The sequence below is a fragment of the Streptopelia decaocto genome, assembly GCF_964273445.1.
Source record: "Streptopelia decaocto genome assembly, chromosome: 1".
Classification (NCBI taxonomy): Eukaryota; Metazoa; Chordata; class Aves; order Columbiformes; family Columbidae; genus Streptopelia; species Streptopelia decaocto.
Genome location: NC_138663.1, coordinates 146,817,985 through 146,836,425, shown reverse-complemented (window position 1 = coordinate 146,836,425; position 18,441 = coordinate 146,817,985). Strand labels below are relative to the sequence as shown.

Sequence of the window (18,441 nt, the reverse complement as noted above, 5' to 3'; positions counted from 1 at the left end):
GAGTGTTTTTAAAATGGTAATAATTGCTTCATAAATTGCATCTATCTCTTGACAGTGCCTGATTGCCAAAGGGTAGGTATAGTTTGTAGAATTAATATAGAAGTGCTGCTCAGCCCTTAAAGATAGACTTTTGGATTGGCTGTGATAGTAGAGAACAGAAACTCTTTTAATTTCTGTGATATTGCATTTTGAACTTAATGAATGCTTTATGGACCATGCTTCCAAATTTGCTGTGTGAAAGTGCTTTAAAATTGCTGGTGAAAATAGTCTAATACAGAGAATGTTTAAGTAACACTGAATAAAACAGACACTAGTAGGCCCAAATTGAGTATAAAGCAACCTGAGATGTTAACTTATGGTACTAAATGCCTCATGGCTTTCCTAGAAATCTGAGATTGTATATTTGCATGTACAGCTGGTATAAGTCTGTGAATGACAGGTTTATAAATCACAAAAGTACTGGCAGGAACTACTTGGAACACCAGAGTGCCTGAGAGAACCAGTAATAAGCTGGTTACTTGTGGAGAAAGCATCACTTCAAAATAGCTGAGTGCTGTTGTGAATCTGCTTCAGAATAGACTTGAAGTGGAAGCATACAATTCTACTAATTCCTGTGGTTATTTATGTACTCATCCTCACTTGTGTAATCAGGTTAGAAATGGAGTATAGACTATTAAAAAATGTAACAATGAAATTTTTATATTTGTGAATGTTAAATTGCTACTCCTCGAATTTCATTATGTGTGTGGAGGTAAATAGTGTTTTTTCTCTTTAATCAGATCACCCAGAAGACACAATGAGCGTTAAAGCTTTCAAGCTCGTTTCTGCTGTTGAGCGTGAGATGTTAATGGGAGACAAGAATTACATCAACATCGAATGCATTGAGTGTTGTGGAAAGAACCTCTATATCGGAACCAATGACTGCTTTATCTATCACTTTCTGTTGGATGAAAAGATATCAACAGCTGGAAAAGTAACTTTTGCTGCCACCAAGCAACTACATAAATACCTGGGCTTGAAGAAGCCTGTGAGTGAGCTGAAAGCAGCCTCTGCCCTCACCAGGCTTCTTGTGCTTTGCGACAACACAATAGCACTAGTTAACATGATGAACTTGGAACCTGTCCCCACTGGTGCCAGAATCAAAGGAGCTGTGACATTCACGTTAAATGAAAACCCTGTGAGTGGGGATCCATTCTGTGTTGAAGTCTGCATTATCTCGGTCAAGCGGCGGACCATTCAAATGTTCATGGTGTTTGAAGACAGAGTCCAGATAGTGAAGGAAGTGTTTACTCCAGAGCAACCCTGTGCTGTGGCTGTAGATGGTTATTACTTGTGTCTTGCTCTTACTACACAGTATATCATTTTGAATTATAATACTGGCGTCTCCCAGGATCTGTTTCCTTATTGCAGTGATGAGAAACGGCCAATTGTGAAAAGGATAGGCAGACAAGAGTTTCTGTTGGCTGGCCCCGGAGGCCTAGGTGAGACTAAGGATTGTAATTTTTTTTTTGCAATTTTTTTACCTTCTCTCTCTTAATTTCTCTCAGTTTGGGAAACAAAGCTTAATTAATTACATGGTGTGCACAATAATGATAACTTTGTTCACAGGGCTATACTGGAACATTGCTATAAAAAGGTAGATGGTAGATTTTTGGTACTAAGTATTATTATAACTTTCCTGCTTCCTTAATTCACAAAAATCTGATTATTTGTATTTTAATCATGTCTGTAGAAAGCATCACTTCTGTATAGACAGTTAACAGTAGTAGTATCTTGCAACCAGGAGTTAAAAACTTGGTTGTTACCAAGTGTAATTTCAGAGGCTGATAGCGTCTCTGTAGTGACTAGCCGGACTGGGTTTGAGGAGCCCCATGTTGCTATAAATTTGTTAAATTGTTGTAGATGAGTCAATTTTTCCCTCAGCTGCTATTCAGAGGAGCTCATATCAAGTCCATTTTATAGATTGTAACAGATTTGCAAATAGTTATGTTGTACTACAGTACTAGTAAGAGATGTTAATGGAAGCAATCTGTATCCTAATTGCTGTAGAAGCAAACTCCGTCCTAACTGTAGATGTTGTCGGATACTACCCAGATTTTATTCTCCTATTTGCTTAATTTTTAATAGTGTTTTTCAGCTCCATATTACAGAAAATCATAGTTTAGGTATTGCAAAACCAAAGTTAGATCATGTGAAGTGATGCTCTTGTCTAATAGACAGATGAATGTAAGGACTACTGCTGTTGTAATCTGTCTAAAACAACAAAAAACTGCAGTATTGCAGAGCTGACAGACCATAGGCAGAATGGTTTCATGCTGTTTGCCATATGACTCTTCATTTAGGACGTGCAATTCGTGTCTTCCCTGACACCTTAGGAATAGCATAACACAAAGATCAAAAATATTTAGGTCCTTAATTCAGCAGTCTGCATAGGTTTTGTTTTTTTTAGTATAAATTCCAAAGAAAAACAAGCATGCAATCCGTTGTTTATATTGAAGTTTTGTCCTGTGAGCAGAATGTGAGATGTACATCAACTCATCAGGTTTTCTTAGAAGTAGGCATTCCTTAGAATATCAGTTTATGCAAATTAAAGATGTTTGAAGATTAATTTGGTGGTTTTTTTTTTTTTTTTCAGATATTGGGTTTTTCTTAGTCTTGGTTGCCCACTTGGTTTTCTTGGTTGCCCACTTATTAAAACTATTAGTTGCTTTAAATGTGGACATGTATTTGTGGACATTAACCGTTTTAGTAGTGCTGTGAAACTTAGAATTTGTGAATTGACTGACTGAAAGTATTCCCCTTTGGAATGTTTCAAAGGAAATCTCAGATTCTGTTCAAGTGATTAATTTCTTTTTTTAAGTAAAATAGATATATTTTCAAAGCATGGTTGTTTTTAGTCAGAAAGCAGAATTTTATTTTGTCTAACTTTCGCTTTTATCTGGTGTCCTGGAAGGGAGCTATACAAGAAGACGTTTACTCATAAAATTCAACATTCTTGTATAAGGAGATCGTCCTGGGGTTAAAATACCAGATATGTGATATCTTAAGTGAATGTCCTTCTGTAGCTCTAAACATGCTATAAACTTCCCTTTTTCCCATAATACAGGCAAAGTGTACCTTATACTAGCTCAGATACCTTACAAAGACTGCTTGCTGTCGATTGTATAGTTTTTCCTTGCCTGATTCAGCTTGTGGGTTGGTTTTGTTTGGTTGGTTTTAATCATCTCTTTTTTTTTCCTTCCCCACTGTTGCTTTGATTAGTATTATCCACCTTACTCTTCTTCCTTGGTAAAATTTTTAGTGTCTTTAATACTTGTGTCTTTGAAGTTGCGAAGGTAGTTGTGCAACTTTATAACATCTAAGCATCATATATCTTGGCATTTGACGTAGGCCTCTGCTATAAAGTGAATGAACTTGAAAAGACTTGATGTAAATTTTCAGTTCTAATCTTGTTTTGCTTTTGTACATCTTATCAAGTTTGGCAATTGGTAGAGCATCAATGCTACATTCAGTCTCTTTTACTGAGGTGGATGTACTCTGCATTAATATATTTGAGCGTTTGTGTTACCAAGGAAAGGAGATGCAGGAAGAGGTCAGCGGAGTGTGTGGCATCAGAGATAACAGAAAATGAAATCTTCTCCAGGACCCGGGCATGAGCCTGAACCTCAGACTGTACTGAGGAAAGGGCAGGCTTGCTCTATGATGGTAAAGGCTGGAAACTTGTGACTTCTTGTAAAAGGAAGAGCTCTCCTACTCTGCCTGCAGATCTGCATCTATAGAATATGTTCAGTGTTCTGGTAGCAGGTGAGAAGGAGGCAGCTCTTTCTAACAAATCATCTGAGCCTGTACCATGCAGTAGCACCAGGATTGGTGAATAATAGTGTGAGACTCCCTCACATTGGAAATGAAGATTTTTCTCATCAATCCTGCTGATGAGGAAGAACAGCTTGAGTAGGAGTGGGTGGACTGTGCAGGTCACCAACTGGTTGCACAGCTTGTGGTGATGAGAGATTTGGCTTATATTTTTATGGATCCCTATTTAAGGAAGATATGGGATCCACCAGGCCAAGTGAGGCAAAAGTATTTTTGCCAACAGGCCAACCAACCTGGTGAGGAGGATTTAAACCAGGAATGGTGGTTGTAGGCTGACATGGCAAACAAAAGGTACAGGATGATATGGATGGTTGACTTCATAATCGACAAACAGGGCTGAAGAGGCTCTGCTTCAGGCATATGCACACAAAGAAGTGTGTACAAAACAACATGATGATGAAAGCTCTCTCACTTTTACTGAGACATCAACACAGCTGTGTGCTAGCAGCTGAGGTGGGGGTTACCCATTACATGAGAGCAGCAGGAAGGTGTACTGTTGTGCCTTGTAACAAAGGATGAGGCAGCTGATAGTTTATGGATTAGGGGTAGAGGGCAGGCTAATACGGGTGACATTGTGGCGAGTGTGTGCTGCAGACCACCTTATCAGAAAGAAGATGTAGGTAAGGCCTTCCTCAGATAACAGGAATAAACCTACATTTGCAGGCCCTGGTTCTTAGGGGGCACTTGAACCACTCCTATGCCTGCTAGAGGGGCAGCAAGTCATGGCACAAGCAGTCCAGGAGATTTCTGGAGTGCATTGGTGTTAACTTCTTGACATAGGTGACTGAGGAGCTGGTAAGGGGATGTGCTCTCTTGAACATGGTTAGGCATGCAAATGTCAGGGGAGCAGCCTTGCTGCAGTGTCCATGAAGTGGTGAAGTTCAGGATCCTGAGAGAAGTGAACAAGGCAAAAAGACCATAAGCCTGGACAGCAGACTTCGGTTTGTTCAGGATCCTGCTTAAAAGAATCCCATGGAATATGGTTCTGGACAGAAGGACTACCTCCTCCATCCCAATGGGCAGGTAAATAAGCAAAGGTGGCAGGAGACCTGCATTAATGAACAAGCAGCTCTTGACTAAACTCAGATATTAAAGGGAAGCAAATGAGGTGAAAGCCGGACCAGGTGACCTGGGAGGAATATAGAGACACTGTCCAAGCATGTGGGGATGGGGCTAGGGAGGCCAAACGTCATCTGACAGTGACTCTGTTGAGCACCATGAAGGGCAACAGAAAGAGCCTCTACAAGCATATCAGCAGCAAGGGAAGACTTAAGATATATCCGTTGCTGAATGAGATGGGGGAGCTGGTGCCAAAGGACATGGAAAACACTAAGCTGTTTATACCACCTTTACTTCAGTTGTTACTGGTATGAACTCCCTTCAGGAATCCTCTGTCCCCTAGGACCAGTGGGAAAATCTGGAGCAACAAAAACCTGCCCTCAGTAGGCAAGGATCAGGTAATGGAACATTTAAATAAACTGGACAGACTAAACCATGGGACTTGATGGAGATGCACCCATGAATGCATGAGGGTGGTGGTCGATGTCATTGTGAGGCCACTCTTGTCTTTAAAAGGTCATGATGATCAGAGGAAGTTCCTCAGGTCTGGAAGAAAACAAATGTCTTCACTCCTGTCTTAGATGCACAAGAGAAAGAATCCACAGAACTATGCACTGACCAGCCTTACCTTACTCCCCAGAAAGGTGATGGAGAAAATCCTGGAAGCTATTTCTAAAAACACAGAGTACGAGAATGTGATTTGGAGTAATCAGCATGGATTCACGAAAGGAAAATTGTCTGGCCAGCCTGATAGTCTTCTGTGATGAGATGGCTAGCTTGGTGAATGAGGGGAGAGCAGTGATACTGTGAATTTCACCAAGGCTTTTCATGCCATCTCCCACAGCATCCTTGTAGACAAACAGGTGAAGAATGAACTAGACAAACAGTGAGGTGGATTGAAAGCCTGGCTCAAAGGTTTATAGTCAGCAGCACAAACTCTAGCTGGAGGCCAGTCAGTAGTTGTGTACCCCAGGGCACCAGTACTGAGGGCAGTACTGACATTTTCATTAACAACATGTGTGGTGGGGCAGAGTGCACCTTCAGCAAGTTTGCAGATGATACAAAAGTGGGATGAGTGGCTGATACACTAGGGGATTGTGTTGCCATTCAGAGGGACCTTGACAGGCTGGAGAAATGAGCTGACAGGAACTTCATGAAGTTCAGTAAAGGGAGTGAACAGTTGCATGGTGCCTGAGTAAACTACAAATGGAGTTGGAGAAATGAGCCTTATAACTGACAACAGGCACAGAGGTACTAAGCAGAATGATTCACAGAAGATTATGCAGTGCCTTTTCTCGTAGCTGATGACACTGCATAAAGCACGGTGGTCAACAGTAACCAATGTGTTCCTTCTGGTTTTGACCCACTCATAGTGTTCCACATGCTGTCAACTTTTACAATAACTGAAAGTTTTCATATTTCTTTTTAAACAAGTAATAATAACAGCAAAGAAATTTTATTGCAATTTTTAATATATATTTTCACTGAGAAGCTTTTTGTTTTAAAAAAAAAACCAACAACTACACTCTGTTGCACGAAGTCTGAGTAACCTGGTAGAAGTTGATCGTGCTTTGAGCAGGGGGCTGACTGGACTGGATGTCCTTCAGAAACCTCTTCTGACTTGAATTATTCTATGATTCTATAAATTTATAGATCTCTTAGTGCTAAAAACAGTGTAGCTGTGTTTTGGGTATCTCTTGTGGCCTTTGGATAGCATATGCATTTTTAATATGGAATTGATTACTGTCTTCATCTCAGTTTCATCAAACACATTCCTGTGCTATAAAAAGGCCACGGTTTCTGATTGTAGTTTTCATATTTATTGTTATACTTAGATGAGAGCTGGATGAAGACAGAAAATGCATCATTCTACCACAGAAGCCCTAGCTATTGAGGGCAGAGGGGTGTAGAGAGACATTGACTTGGAAAAGTACTGTACATTGCTCTGCATACCCTTTTACTTCCATAATGGATTTTTTTTAATTACCTAAAAAAGAGCTCTGTCATTTAAAATAAAAGTTTTTTAAATCAGGATTTATAATATTTTTTTGAATGTTAGAGAAATCGGAAATTCTAATAATTAGCTTATCAAATATAATTAGCCCTGAGTTTTCTACTGATTAGTATGTATTTAACTCAAGTTTTGTTTTCTCTTGCTTTTTGAAATGGGATTCTAGGACAGAATAACAACAAGAAGGCATTAAAATGAATAGTGCAGTCTGCCTGATGTGAAATTCCACTTCTGATCCATAAGAATATCAAGATCTATAAAGGAAATTGGGGATTATATATTATGGAAAAAAAAATCTGTAAGGCGCTCTGATTGAAAAGCTGATAATTATACTGAAAAAAGCAAATAGCATTACTTGCTAATGGTTAGATGTGGAATTATAATTTTGTGTTGCACCCTTAGTCAAGGGAAAGGGCTGATTTCAAAGCTGCTACACAGGATCCAGAAGCTTAGTCTCTACACTGTAATTGTATAAAAAAATCTACTTTCCCCCCCCCCCTCCGAGATGGTCCTCCTACCCAGCTATCTTCACCTCATTATCCTCTGTTTGGAAGAGATTTTGTAAATTGAATAACATAATCTTTTAATCTCCTCTGTCCTTTAGAGCTCAGACTCATTCTAACAACTGTCAAGTGGCTCATTCCTGCCCAATAACGATTTTCATGGACATGTCTTTTTTAATGGAATGAGAATACTGTTTTTAAGGGGTATGCTTTCATGTTTAGAGCAGAAGTTTACATTGAGCTTTAGTGTGGCTCAGCTGGCAAAGGGTTACTGAACTAGGTCTGAAAAGTTTGACTAGAGTTTTTCTTCAATCAATGTCTTGAGAAGAACTGGGGAATGTGAAGTAGCATAAATAGAAACAGTGGTGTGTGGTCCAAAAGCAAGTCAAGCTTCTGTTAAGCTAGGAGAAGAAAGGACAGAATAGACAAGAGTAATGATAGTGGCAAAGGCAAACATAAGTTACATGAAGATTTAATATGGTTCTTTTTAATACAGCATAGGAAGTATTGTGGGGATATTTTAGAAGTCTTTGTGCTTGGCTTTTGGGAAAATATGCCTCTGCATTTTTTTTAAATGATTGAAAACACAGATGCCTCACAGGAAGTGACTTGAACCAAAGAGCTGAGCCCTTGTTCTGTGGAAATGTTACCAAAGCAAAAGTGAAGAAGTATAAGTAAACATGATTTTCTACTAAAATGCTCTTCACATATTTGATAATATAAGGAACAAACATCCCTGTATTGTCAGACAGTGCAGATTTACAACTCTTACTAAAGCTGTACTGTTTGAATGTTGGCTCTCACTAAATATTTGTATTCTGAAATTAATTCAAACAACATGGAGTAATTCTTACTTAAAAAAAAGAAATCTGAAACTTATTGAACTTGAATAATTCTTGTTATTTTTTTTTCAGTGTTCCCTCTTTTTTCAGTCTTTGGCGTTGTCTGTTTCTGTAGTGAATGAGAAATGAAAAAAAATTTAACCGAATTAACCAACAGGTCTGTGAGGTCCAAGGAGGTGTGATTTGCTGTCGTCATGCCAGCTGATACTGCATCTGTTCTTTATTTCTGTACCTTGGTACCCACACTTCACATTGGGAAAACAACAGTCTTCAACCAGAACGAGCCTCAGGCTTTGTTTTTTCCTTTTTTGTAGGCATGTTTGCAACTGTAGACGGCATTTCACAGCGTGCCCCAGTGCACTGGTCAGAGAACGTGATTGGAGCGGCTCTTTGCTTCCCTTATGTGGTTGCTCTCGATGATGAGTTTATTACAGTGCACAGCATGCTGGACCAGCAGCAGAAGCAAACCCTGCCTTTTAAAGAAGGTCACATTCTACAGGACTTCGAAGGTATTAGAAAGGACGCTTTTTTGCATCAGTAATTCTGGAACAACCGCCACTGTGGTCAGTCGCTTCAGTTTGTTTTGTAAACGGAGTATCTTAGAAGCACATTTGCAATTAGTTTCAACAGTTAATGCTTTCCTGAATGGATTCCTGCAGACTATGACAGGAAAACTTTAGTCATCCAAAACTCCATGTTTCTAACAGAATGTATGCTCATTAAATGTGCTCCAATTGTCAAGTTAATTGTCAGGTAGGAGTCTGTGGGTTTAGAGCTTTTTCCTGTAACTTGATTATTTTTTTCAAGGAGCAATATTAATTTCATGCTATGAGTCAATAATTGTGAGCTACAGGTATTTGTCCATTGGCTATCCTGACAAAGTTGTAACATTTTAAACTGTTCTTTTGTATTCCTTTCTAAAATATCTGTGTAAGAGGTTTAAAAGAGGATATTTCATAAAGAATTGTTAAACAAGAAATGCAAAAATTCATTCTGATCTATTCTTCAATTAAGAACTCTTAAGTTGGAATACATTGTGTTGCTAATTTTTTTCCAGGAGAGCTGCCAACTCTAGCACTATGAGCTGTGTGTTATTTGCTGCCTTGGTACAGGTTACAATTTTCTAATGTAAGCCTGTGGAAATACCTGTCAGTTAAAAGCCCCTATTCTCTGGAATCTGGGCAGTAGTTTCAGTGGTTCAGTGGTAGCCTTTATAGCTTAGTTCATCATGAGAGATTGTAGTCAGTTTCATTTATTCAGCGTGGAACAAAATCTGCTGTAAATAAATTTACCATTACCTCTGTATTTCTGAGGTGCAATTTACAGGTAAACTAAGCTATCTAATTAATATGATAACAACAAAGAAGAGTTTTGGAATTTTCACGCTCTTTAGGTTCTGGTATCTTAAGTAGTAAATCTTAAAGCTTATTTCTGAAATGTGTTTTTTTTCTGTAGAGAAAATAAACTGAATTTATCTGTTTGCTCTGTCCAGGAAAGGTGATTGTTGCTACTAATAAGGGTGTGTATATCTTGGTGCCACTACCTTTGGAAAAACAGATTCAGGACCTTCTAGCTAGCCACAGAGTGGAAGAAGCCCTTGTTCTAGCAAAAGGAGCTCGAAGAAATATTCCAAAAGAGAAATTTCAGGTTTGTCCTTCCTTTATAAATTTCACAGTGGGGCCATGTATACCAGTGGTCAAGTGACTAAAGAGGGTGGGAGAGGAATTTACATTGAAGAGAAATAGAATACTTTTTAAGTTTTCAGCCTGAGGAAATAAATGTGCTGCTGAATTGACTTGTACTTGTAAATGCTGTGACGTTGGCAGGGATGAATGCTGTTCTACTGCTTTTCTGGAGTTGTGTTTTTTCAAGTGTATAACTTGAAAAAATTGAAAACAAAACAAAACTGAAAAATTAGTGATAGAAAATCCACTGCAATGCTTCCTTAGTACCAGGTTCAGTTATTATTTGCTATTGCTTTTTAAAAACTATGCTTTATTTCAAATTAGAGTTTTTAGGTTTTACTTTTTTTATTGGATATTCTCACCATATCCTCACCATATCCTAAACTCCACAGTAGTACAACTTCGAAGTTAAGTGATGGGAAATCTAAAGCAAATGCATCCTACTTCTGAACTCATACAAGTCGTACTTGTACTGGTGTGTAACTGAATATTTCAGATTTTTGTGTGGCAAAGTATCTTAGTTACTCTGTGATTAGAGTGTTGATTAGAGATTTGTGCTCATTTCCTTCTACCTCTGGTTTATATTACGATACATATTCTGCTGTATTTATTCCTATTTGTCATTTAGAGACTGAAACTTGGAAAAAGTACCATGAAATCTCTATTCACCAAGTAGGTGAATAAATATTTGACTTAGTTTCTTTTGTAAAAGCAAAATTTGATTTGTAGCCTGCAGAAAATCTAGTTTGTTTTTTAATATACTTTGGAGCATTTTGTTGCCATTAAAATAGTACCTGTTGCATTACTTTCAGTTTGCTTAGGAAGATGTAAATTTTGGAACGTGACGGTTGAAATTACAGAATTGCAGCAGCAGAAAATGATTCAGTCTCTCGCGACTTTTTTTTTTTTAATTTGTTTAATTTCAGGAAGTTTCTGATTCCTTGTCATTTAAATTTTGGCCAAGGCCATAGCAGTCATTAAATTATGTAAAGTTTGTGTCAGCTTTCATTTTGATCCTTAACTCCTCATTGAATGAAGGGGTGGGAGGCTGCTGGAAGTAAAAAACTTGACCAGAAAAGTGTTTCCGTTCTTTTTCTAAGGTACAGCTATCTGGAAGTACTTGAGGTTGAAAAGTATTTAAGCAAATACAGAGTTCAGTTTCCAGCATGTTTTGCTGTACATCTTCACTTTCAAATTTTCCTTTGCAGTCTGCTTAAAGAAGCAAACTAAAATCCTGCTGTGAGGACAGGATGTGTGATCTAATCAATGTCTTCTATGTATGATGACCTCTAGTTCTTCAAATACTTCTTTACAGTTTATGTAGATTTAGCAGGGGATATGTCTTGCTATGTTTTGCCACAGGATGAACTGCAATTCATTATCTAAAAGTGTGATGTAGAATTTCATTCCTCCTAAGTTTTCTTGCATTTAGGATTTTTCCGTCTTAAGGATAAGTTAATTTCTGTTCACATGTATCTCATGTGCACTGAATGTCTGTCTTCCTGAATTTACTGTTTCCAGTAACATTGTAAATTCTTTCTAACTTAACCTGCTTTCAAGGGTGTTGGTACAGCTGAAATACAGAAAACATTGCTTACAAGCAAAACAGCCTGTTCTAGTTCTGGGCTGCATTTGCAGACTGACATTAATCAGCTTAAATTGATGGAATCTCCCACTGAACTCATGTTAAAATGACTCAAGTTGGCTTAGTTGTTGAGACAGTCCAGTTTTGCAGAGTGTATCTGTAGTGGGAAACATAACATGTTGAGCTGGCTTTCTGATGTGCCTCTGATACTTAATGCTGTCACTACAGATTTGTTACAAGGACATCAGACTTTCTTTTACTGTAGGCTTGCATAATATAAATCTAATAGAGTTCAACCAAAATACATGCCTTATATGTCTTTTGCAACATTTCTTTGTCATGCTTTAAGTGATCACATAGTTGCTCCTTTTCTAACTTCTATCTAATAGATATTTTCAGATAATAGATACTAGGTAAGTAGTAGGTACCTTCCAATAGATATCCTTGGATACCTGTTTTGCAAGCTTTACTGATTCCTGAGTACTTGACACCTTCAAGGCCTTATTTTGACATTTTATACAAGCAGGGGCAGGAAGGCAGAGGTTTGGCATTAAATCACTTGGACCAGCCACTGTGACTTATCCATACAGAAAAGTGGTAGTAATTGTCTGGTACGTGTAGTATAGTGCCTCCTTTCCACATGCTGCTTTAATTTCTGCAGTTTGCAGTGGCTGTTGCCATCTTACATATGACTTGACCTCAGCCATGGCATTGTAGGATGGTTCTTGAGGACGTTTTGTTTGTTTGTTTTTTCCTACAGTTCAATACTGCGTTGTCATTGCATGTGTACACAGGTGCATGCTCTCTCTTTATATCAGCAGTATTACATCAGCATAAATATATATATATATATATGTGTATATATATATATATGCTTGTAATTCAGAATGATGGCAGAATTGAAGCAGTAAAGTGCTGTACTCCTGGTGTTATTTTGCACAGCCAATATGTAGCTATTGGAAAGAAGCACATTTTGCATTAGTAGCTCTAACCTGTTATTTAACCCATGGTTTTTGCAGATGGCAAATTTATCTGTGCCACATTAGATGGAAATTCCTTTATCTTTGAACACTGAGAATTACTGTTAGGTACAAAGTGCTTAGCAGAAATGTTGCTAGGACATGGCTTTGCTGGATATCATTTTTGATAGAAGAGTACAAAGGGCTTTCTACCATGCTACCATGAAATGACTGAATACTACTTATTAATTTTTCAGGACAGCTGAAGTTTGCAGAAATCATGGTTGATGGTAGTGAAGACCTTGGTTAGATTGACACACATCTTACATAGGTATCTCTTTTTAAGATTTTTTTTTTCTTCTCATTTCTTTTTAGTTTCAAAAAAATACATTGACTTCACCCAAACCTCACCAAAAGCTGAAATTACTTTCTAGAAAAAGTCTTATTGGCAATCTAGTTGGTAATTCTGAACATTTTAGAAAGGATTTTTTTTAGCAGTTGAGAGAATTAAGGCTTCATTATAGCTATCACAGCTTCAGCAGTCATCATTATGTTTTCTAGCACTTTTTCAAATACAAATTAATACAGGTCTTATTTCATGTTTTTGTAGCTAGTTTTTTAATGTGGATTCAGTCAACAATATGGAATTTGCCTGAAGCACGTTAAGTCCTATGGTGGTTCTTCAAAAATGACAGGGGAATAAATAATGTGTTGAATTTTGATTACTGTGCTATTCTGGCAAATGGGTCTAGAAGAACTCAAGGTGCTTTTTTTCTGTCGTAAACAAAAGTTAACTGTATGTGGTTGGCATATAGGTCTAGCCCATTTTTAAAACCCTGTGAGAAAGAGAGAACATTGAGTTTTCTACAGTCTGGTCTGTTACTTCCATAATCTGTACCACAGGACATCTTAATGTCTAGTGTTTATCTTGTCAGATAAAAATCAACCTGAATGCTCCTTGTCCCATTACTATGTCTTCAAAAGGCTGAGGAAGTGTCTGTCTGTAGACATTCTACAGCTTTTTTTTGTGTCATGGCCTTAAGGGACAAGTGGAGATATGAATGAAATGACAGCGAATACCACTTAATCAGTTCAAATTTAAAACTGATTCCTTGGACCTATACTTACAGTATCAATGAGCTCTTCTTACCTTATAGTTGAAAAGATTGTTGTACAGACTAAGCTCCACAATTAAAGCAGTATTTTCAGTGTCTTAGGTGAAGTCAAACTTAATTCCAATATCGTAATTCACTAAATATGTAAATATTAGTGGTCACTCCATTGTAAAGACTGAAAACAGACTTAAACAACCACCACCACCACCAAAACCCACTCTACTTTTGATACCTCTCTGTAGAAGGGTGAAAAATGTTTTTATTTCAAAATCTGGCATCAGACTTTTCAGCAAAGACTGTAGTTTTTCTGATGCCACAAGATGCATTTAATTGCAGGTTGAAATCCTTTATCAGCATCCTTAAGAATGTGACCAGACAAGTATTCATCAGTTCAGATTAACATTTGGATTTACAGCTGTATTCTTACATCAATAAAATATTTTGGATATTTTGTAAATTATTCACCTGAGATAGCTTTACTTTATTACCATAATTAAATTTCCTTTTAGCTTTAGGTAACTGTATTTTGAGTTAGTACACTTGGATGTAAAGCATAGTAACATTAATATTAAGATATCACGAAGTATTGTTGTTTTCTTTTCATATTGTTACATGTGTCTGAAAAGGTGTGCCAGATATTTCCTTTTGTTTTCCCTTCTCTTTCCCACACTGGGGAGGCAAGAAAAGTCCCACAGCCTTACAAATCAATAAGCTTTAATAGCTTGCTAATGTTGGAGATTATTTCATTAAAATAGTCCATTAGTAAAGCATGCACAGACTAAATGGACTTAAGAGAAGCTCTTCTCTTCCTAAATCCACAAACTTCAAGCAAGGTGAAAAATCACTGATTAGAGTATCAGTCCACCCTACTTGAAGCCTGACCCTCTTCAGCAATTCCTTCCTGGAATACATTGCTGAATGTATTGTAGTTTTTCTGGTTATTTTCATTGAAAATGGGTGTCTGTTATTAATAGCAGCATTCATGTCCACTGTTAAATATTAGATAGCTCTATGTTCATTAAAAATTGAAGGGAAAAACTGAGGGCATGTGGATGTAGCTGGGTGTATTTTGCAAAATACCAGTGTTGTCACAAAAGGTGGATACTTTGCAGAGCACCATTTAGGTTCCTCACTTTGCTGTTGGAAATATTCTGAGCACGAAGACTTTATTTAATCTGGTGGTAATTAACCAACCATTCAGATTAAATAAATATCTAGCATTTAAAGTAGTTTTGTGTTCTTTTTCAAGTGAACTCTTTGTAAACCTTTTCCTGTCTAGGCACGATCTTAACAGTAAAACTTCGTAACACATCGCTTTTCATATGGTTTACTTGTGCTTGTCTTTTTAACCATATTTTTATGTACATTGCATAATGTACTTCATAGTGGATATGCTGAACTTCTTTGGAAGAACTTTTATTACCAAAAAAAAAAACACCAAACACCCACACAAACGCAAACTGGCAAAAAGTCAAAAGTACGGTTGGTCGTCAGCTGGGGATGAAAATATGAAAATCACCAGCAAGGTTGCTGCAAAATTGAGGTGAAACAGGGAGAAAGTTGACTTTGTGATCAGGTAGGACCACCCTTGAGTTTAGATGTCTTTTTATGTGTCTGCTGAATTATGGAGAAATTCAGAGATGACTATTGGCTTTTACCTTTGTAAATACCATGAACAAAAACTTGAGGCAAGTCAGACTGATGTCAGACGAGTCATTATTTGAATATGAAAACTTAAACTGGCTGTTTGTTGACTTCGCTTTTAATAAGTACTCAGGAACAGGGCTGTGTTCACACACTTTCGTGTAAGAAACTGAGTCTGAGTAATTGATTCGGTATATTCAGGTACATGCAATATAAAATGCAGAAGATCAAGGCTTTATGTTGCATGTAACAAGGTCTGGTTGAAGATAATGCGTTCAGTGTTTCTGGCAGGTGGTTATTGCAGTAGTGACTTGCACTACATAAATATCTCCTTACAAATATAATAAACCTTTTTTCCCCCCTTGTCTTTCATAGGTAATGTACAAACGAATCCTGCAGCAAGCAGGTTTTATACAGTTTGCACAGCTTCAGTTCCTTGAAGCAAAAGAACTTTTCAGGTAATTGTATGACAAGAAATGTATTAATTTATCTTCTTTAAATAAGGAGTTGGTGTTCTTGGTTTTAGAAAGTTATTAGCTTGATTTTTATTTTCTTTTGTGCAGATGAGAGTTACCTGTGTTCAAATGGTTTTGTTGGGGGTAAAAACAGAGTAACATTGAAACAGCTTTATAACTGAAGAGTTAATGCAACTGATTTTTTTTGTATGCTAACATACAGTAGCTCTAGTGCTGTAATTGTGTAATCGGAATGTTGTATGGAGATTTGTTTTTACTTTATGCCCATGAAGGTCAAGGCTTTATTATTGAGCCTGTGCTGCGATTTACAGCATGAACATAGCCTGGTTCTTTTTATTTCTCTTTTTTTTTTTTTAAGGAAAAAAAATACAATTTAAATATTAGTTAAAATTTAAGTATTTTTGACACAATTGCACTATTTTTTTGAGGATGCTGATACTGAATTTGTTTTAACACTTGTTCTTCTAGGCTTTTTCCAGAAGACAGATTATTTGTTCGTGAAGTCTATAGTAACCTTCCTGATTTAGCTGTTTCAGCAGCCACTTGTTTACAAATTGACCTTGGTACTCCACTTTTATTTAAAAAGTGCTGCTCATTATCTTTGTTTTCCCTGATAACTTAATTTCTGCTAGACCTGCCTCATTCTGTGATGTGGCCCTGTCCACAGTATAATCCATGCCGACCACATAAAATAACTCTCCTTGTTATCTGCTGAAATTCACTTTAAATCAGTTTAGAGTCTATGGAATAGGATGAAGGTTAGACAATTTGCTGTATGTTGTAGGTTTGTACAGTATAGGAAAAAAAACCCAGTGTCCTTGGGTTTATGGAAATGTAACAAGGAAAGTAAAGCTTTGGGGAATGTTACTGCTGGTGAGGGACTTCTCTGTTTTGCCTCCTGCTCACAAGGATAATGGGAGACACTGGTCTTGAATGAGCACTCAGTGAAAATTAGGAAGTGACAGGAAAAGCCTGAACAGTATTTAGTGACAATTTGTTTTGACCACAACCACCTTCTGTATCTCGTTGTAATTGTTGGCATTAGTGAGCATCTTGTAGTCTTCCTCCTCCCTGTAATCCTCCTGGCTGAATCAGTGCCGTGTTATACATCTGAAAAATTACAAGCTGGACATCATTAGGAATCCTTTACAAAATTCCCACGAAGCCCTTCTGTGTGGCTTTCCCATGAGCTTTTTTCAGGTTTTTCTAGTGTGGCCAGCTTTGGTAAAATAGGTTGTTGAGGTTGTACTGGCTATAAAGTGTCTTTGTTGTCTAGCTGTGGTTAGGTGGCCAGAACTGTGTAGCTCTGCAGCTCTGTTGACTATGGCTGACACTTCAACCTCAGCTTCTTTTCTGTTACTTTATTCCACCCTGCCTGGCAATAATTCCCTTTGGCTTCTAATCTGGGGACCCTGCCTTGCTCAGTGTGGCTTGAGGATCTTTTAAAAGCAGTAAAAAGGGGGAAATATATGCTGTGGGGAGCCTCCAGCACCTTGTGGAAGGAACCAAGATCAGTTGTACAGTCTCCATCCAGCTTGTGGTTCATCTGACAAATAAGCTTTAATGAACAGGGTTGTGGGAGCTCCTCTATAGAAAGAAACATGTTTCACAAGAAAACGTGCTGTCCAGGCATGAATTTTGGATCTGTGTCAGCATCTGAGGGAGTTCCCTTCCTCTAAAAGCTGCAACTCCAAAGCAGAACAACAGTTCATTAATTGGTGAAGTCTTCTAGGGGGAGAAAACACAGATAAGTTTTCTCTGCTTTTCTTGTGGCCAGTCATATATGAGCTAATCAGAATGTTTTGGTGACTCTGAAAAAATCCTTATGGGATCCAGGTCCTCTGATTTGCAGCCCTGGTGATCACCCAGGTCAAGTACAAGGTTATGCCCTGATACACATTCAGTCTTGTTCATTTTAGACTTACTGCTGCTCAAATGGGCAAGATAATGGCAGTCTGTGCAACCACTTCCTCCCATCCCCATGTGTTGCTCTGCAAGTGTTTCAAGCAAGCGTTAGTCAGAAATAATTTCAGCCTTAAAATGCCAAGGGGAAACTTGGTACGTATCTGAGAAAAGATGGATTGAGCAGTGGAACAGAATGGCAGCAGTACCTTCAAGAACTTGGTGAGACATGGACCTTCTGGCCAAATATGAAGTGAGATTGCCTCACTCCTCAGAAAATATCTGTCAGTTACAGGCTTGCAAGGGAAATTATTATGTTGGGCTGAAGGTTTCTTTTTCTTGCATCAGTAACGTTTTGTGGATAGCCTTGTCAAGATGCAGTTATATCTTACGCCTAACTTCATAGTTCTTAAATACTGAAACTTCTAAGAGGAATACTGAGTTCCTTTTGGTTATGCTGATACTTCTGAATACTGAAGAAGGCTGACAAAAAGGAAGTGGTAGCTTTATTGAAACTCAAATAGTTCAACAGAGGGAGCAGAACTTTCTTTAGCTGGATATGTTAACATTAAACTCAGTGAGCTGTCACGGGGACTTCTTTTATCTGACAAGTTCTGTTATAAGCAATAACAGAATTCTGATTGTGTTATATAGTTGTGATTTATATAATATATGTTTGCTATATTATTGGAGGCTTGCATGCAGTTAGACCAAGCAGGTTATTTGCTGTATTCTAGATGTCTCGCTGAGATGTTGGTAGCTGTCGCAGTGAAACCGTTCCTCTCCA

The 18,441-nt window shown here is 37.8% G+C and overlaps 1 protein-coding gene across 1 annotated transcript in view; it reads left to right on the top strand.

Annotated features, from left to right (window-relative positions):
• The window catches only part of TGFBRAP1 (transforming growth factor beta receptor associated protein 1), a 37,594-nt gene that overhangs the window by 2,081 nt on the left and 17,072 nt on the right, over nucleotides 1–18,441 (top strand). Inside the window, exons 2-5 of the mRNA XM_082050771.1 lie at nucleotides 780–1,481; nucleotides 8,603–8,797; nucleotides 9,781–9,935; nucleotides 15,652–15,734. Of these exons, the coding sequence (XP_081906897.1) occupies nucleotides 797–1,481; nucleotides 8,603–8,797; nucleotides 9,781–9,935; nucleotides 15,652–15,734 (1,118 nt within the window). The 5' untranslated portion in view covers nucleotides 780–796. The remainder of the gene's footprint in view (nucleotides 1–779; nucleotides 1,482–8,602; nucleotides 8,798–9,780; nucleotides 9,936–15,651; nucleotides 15,735–18,441) is intronic.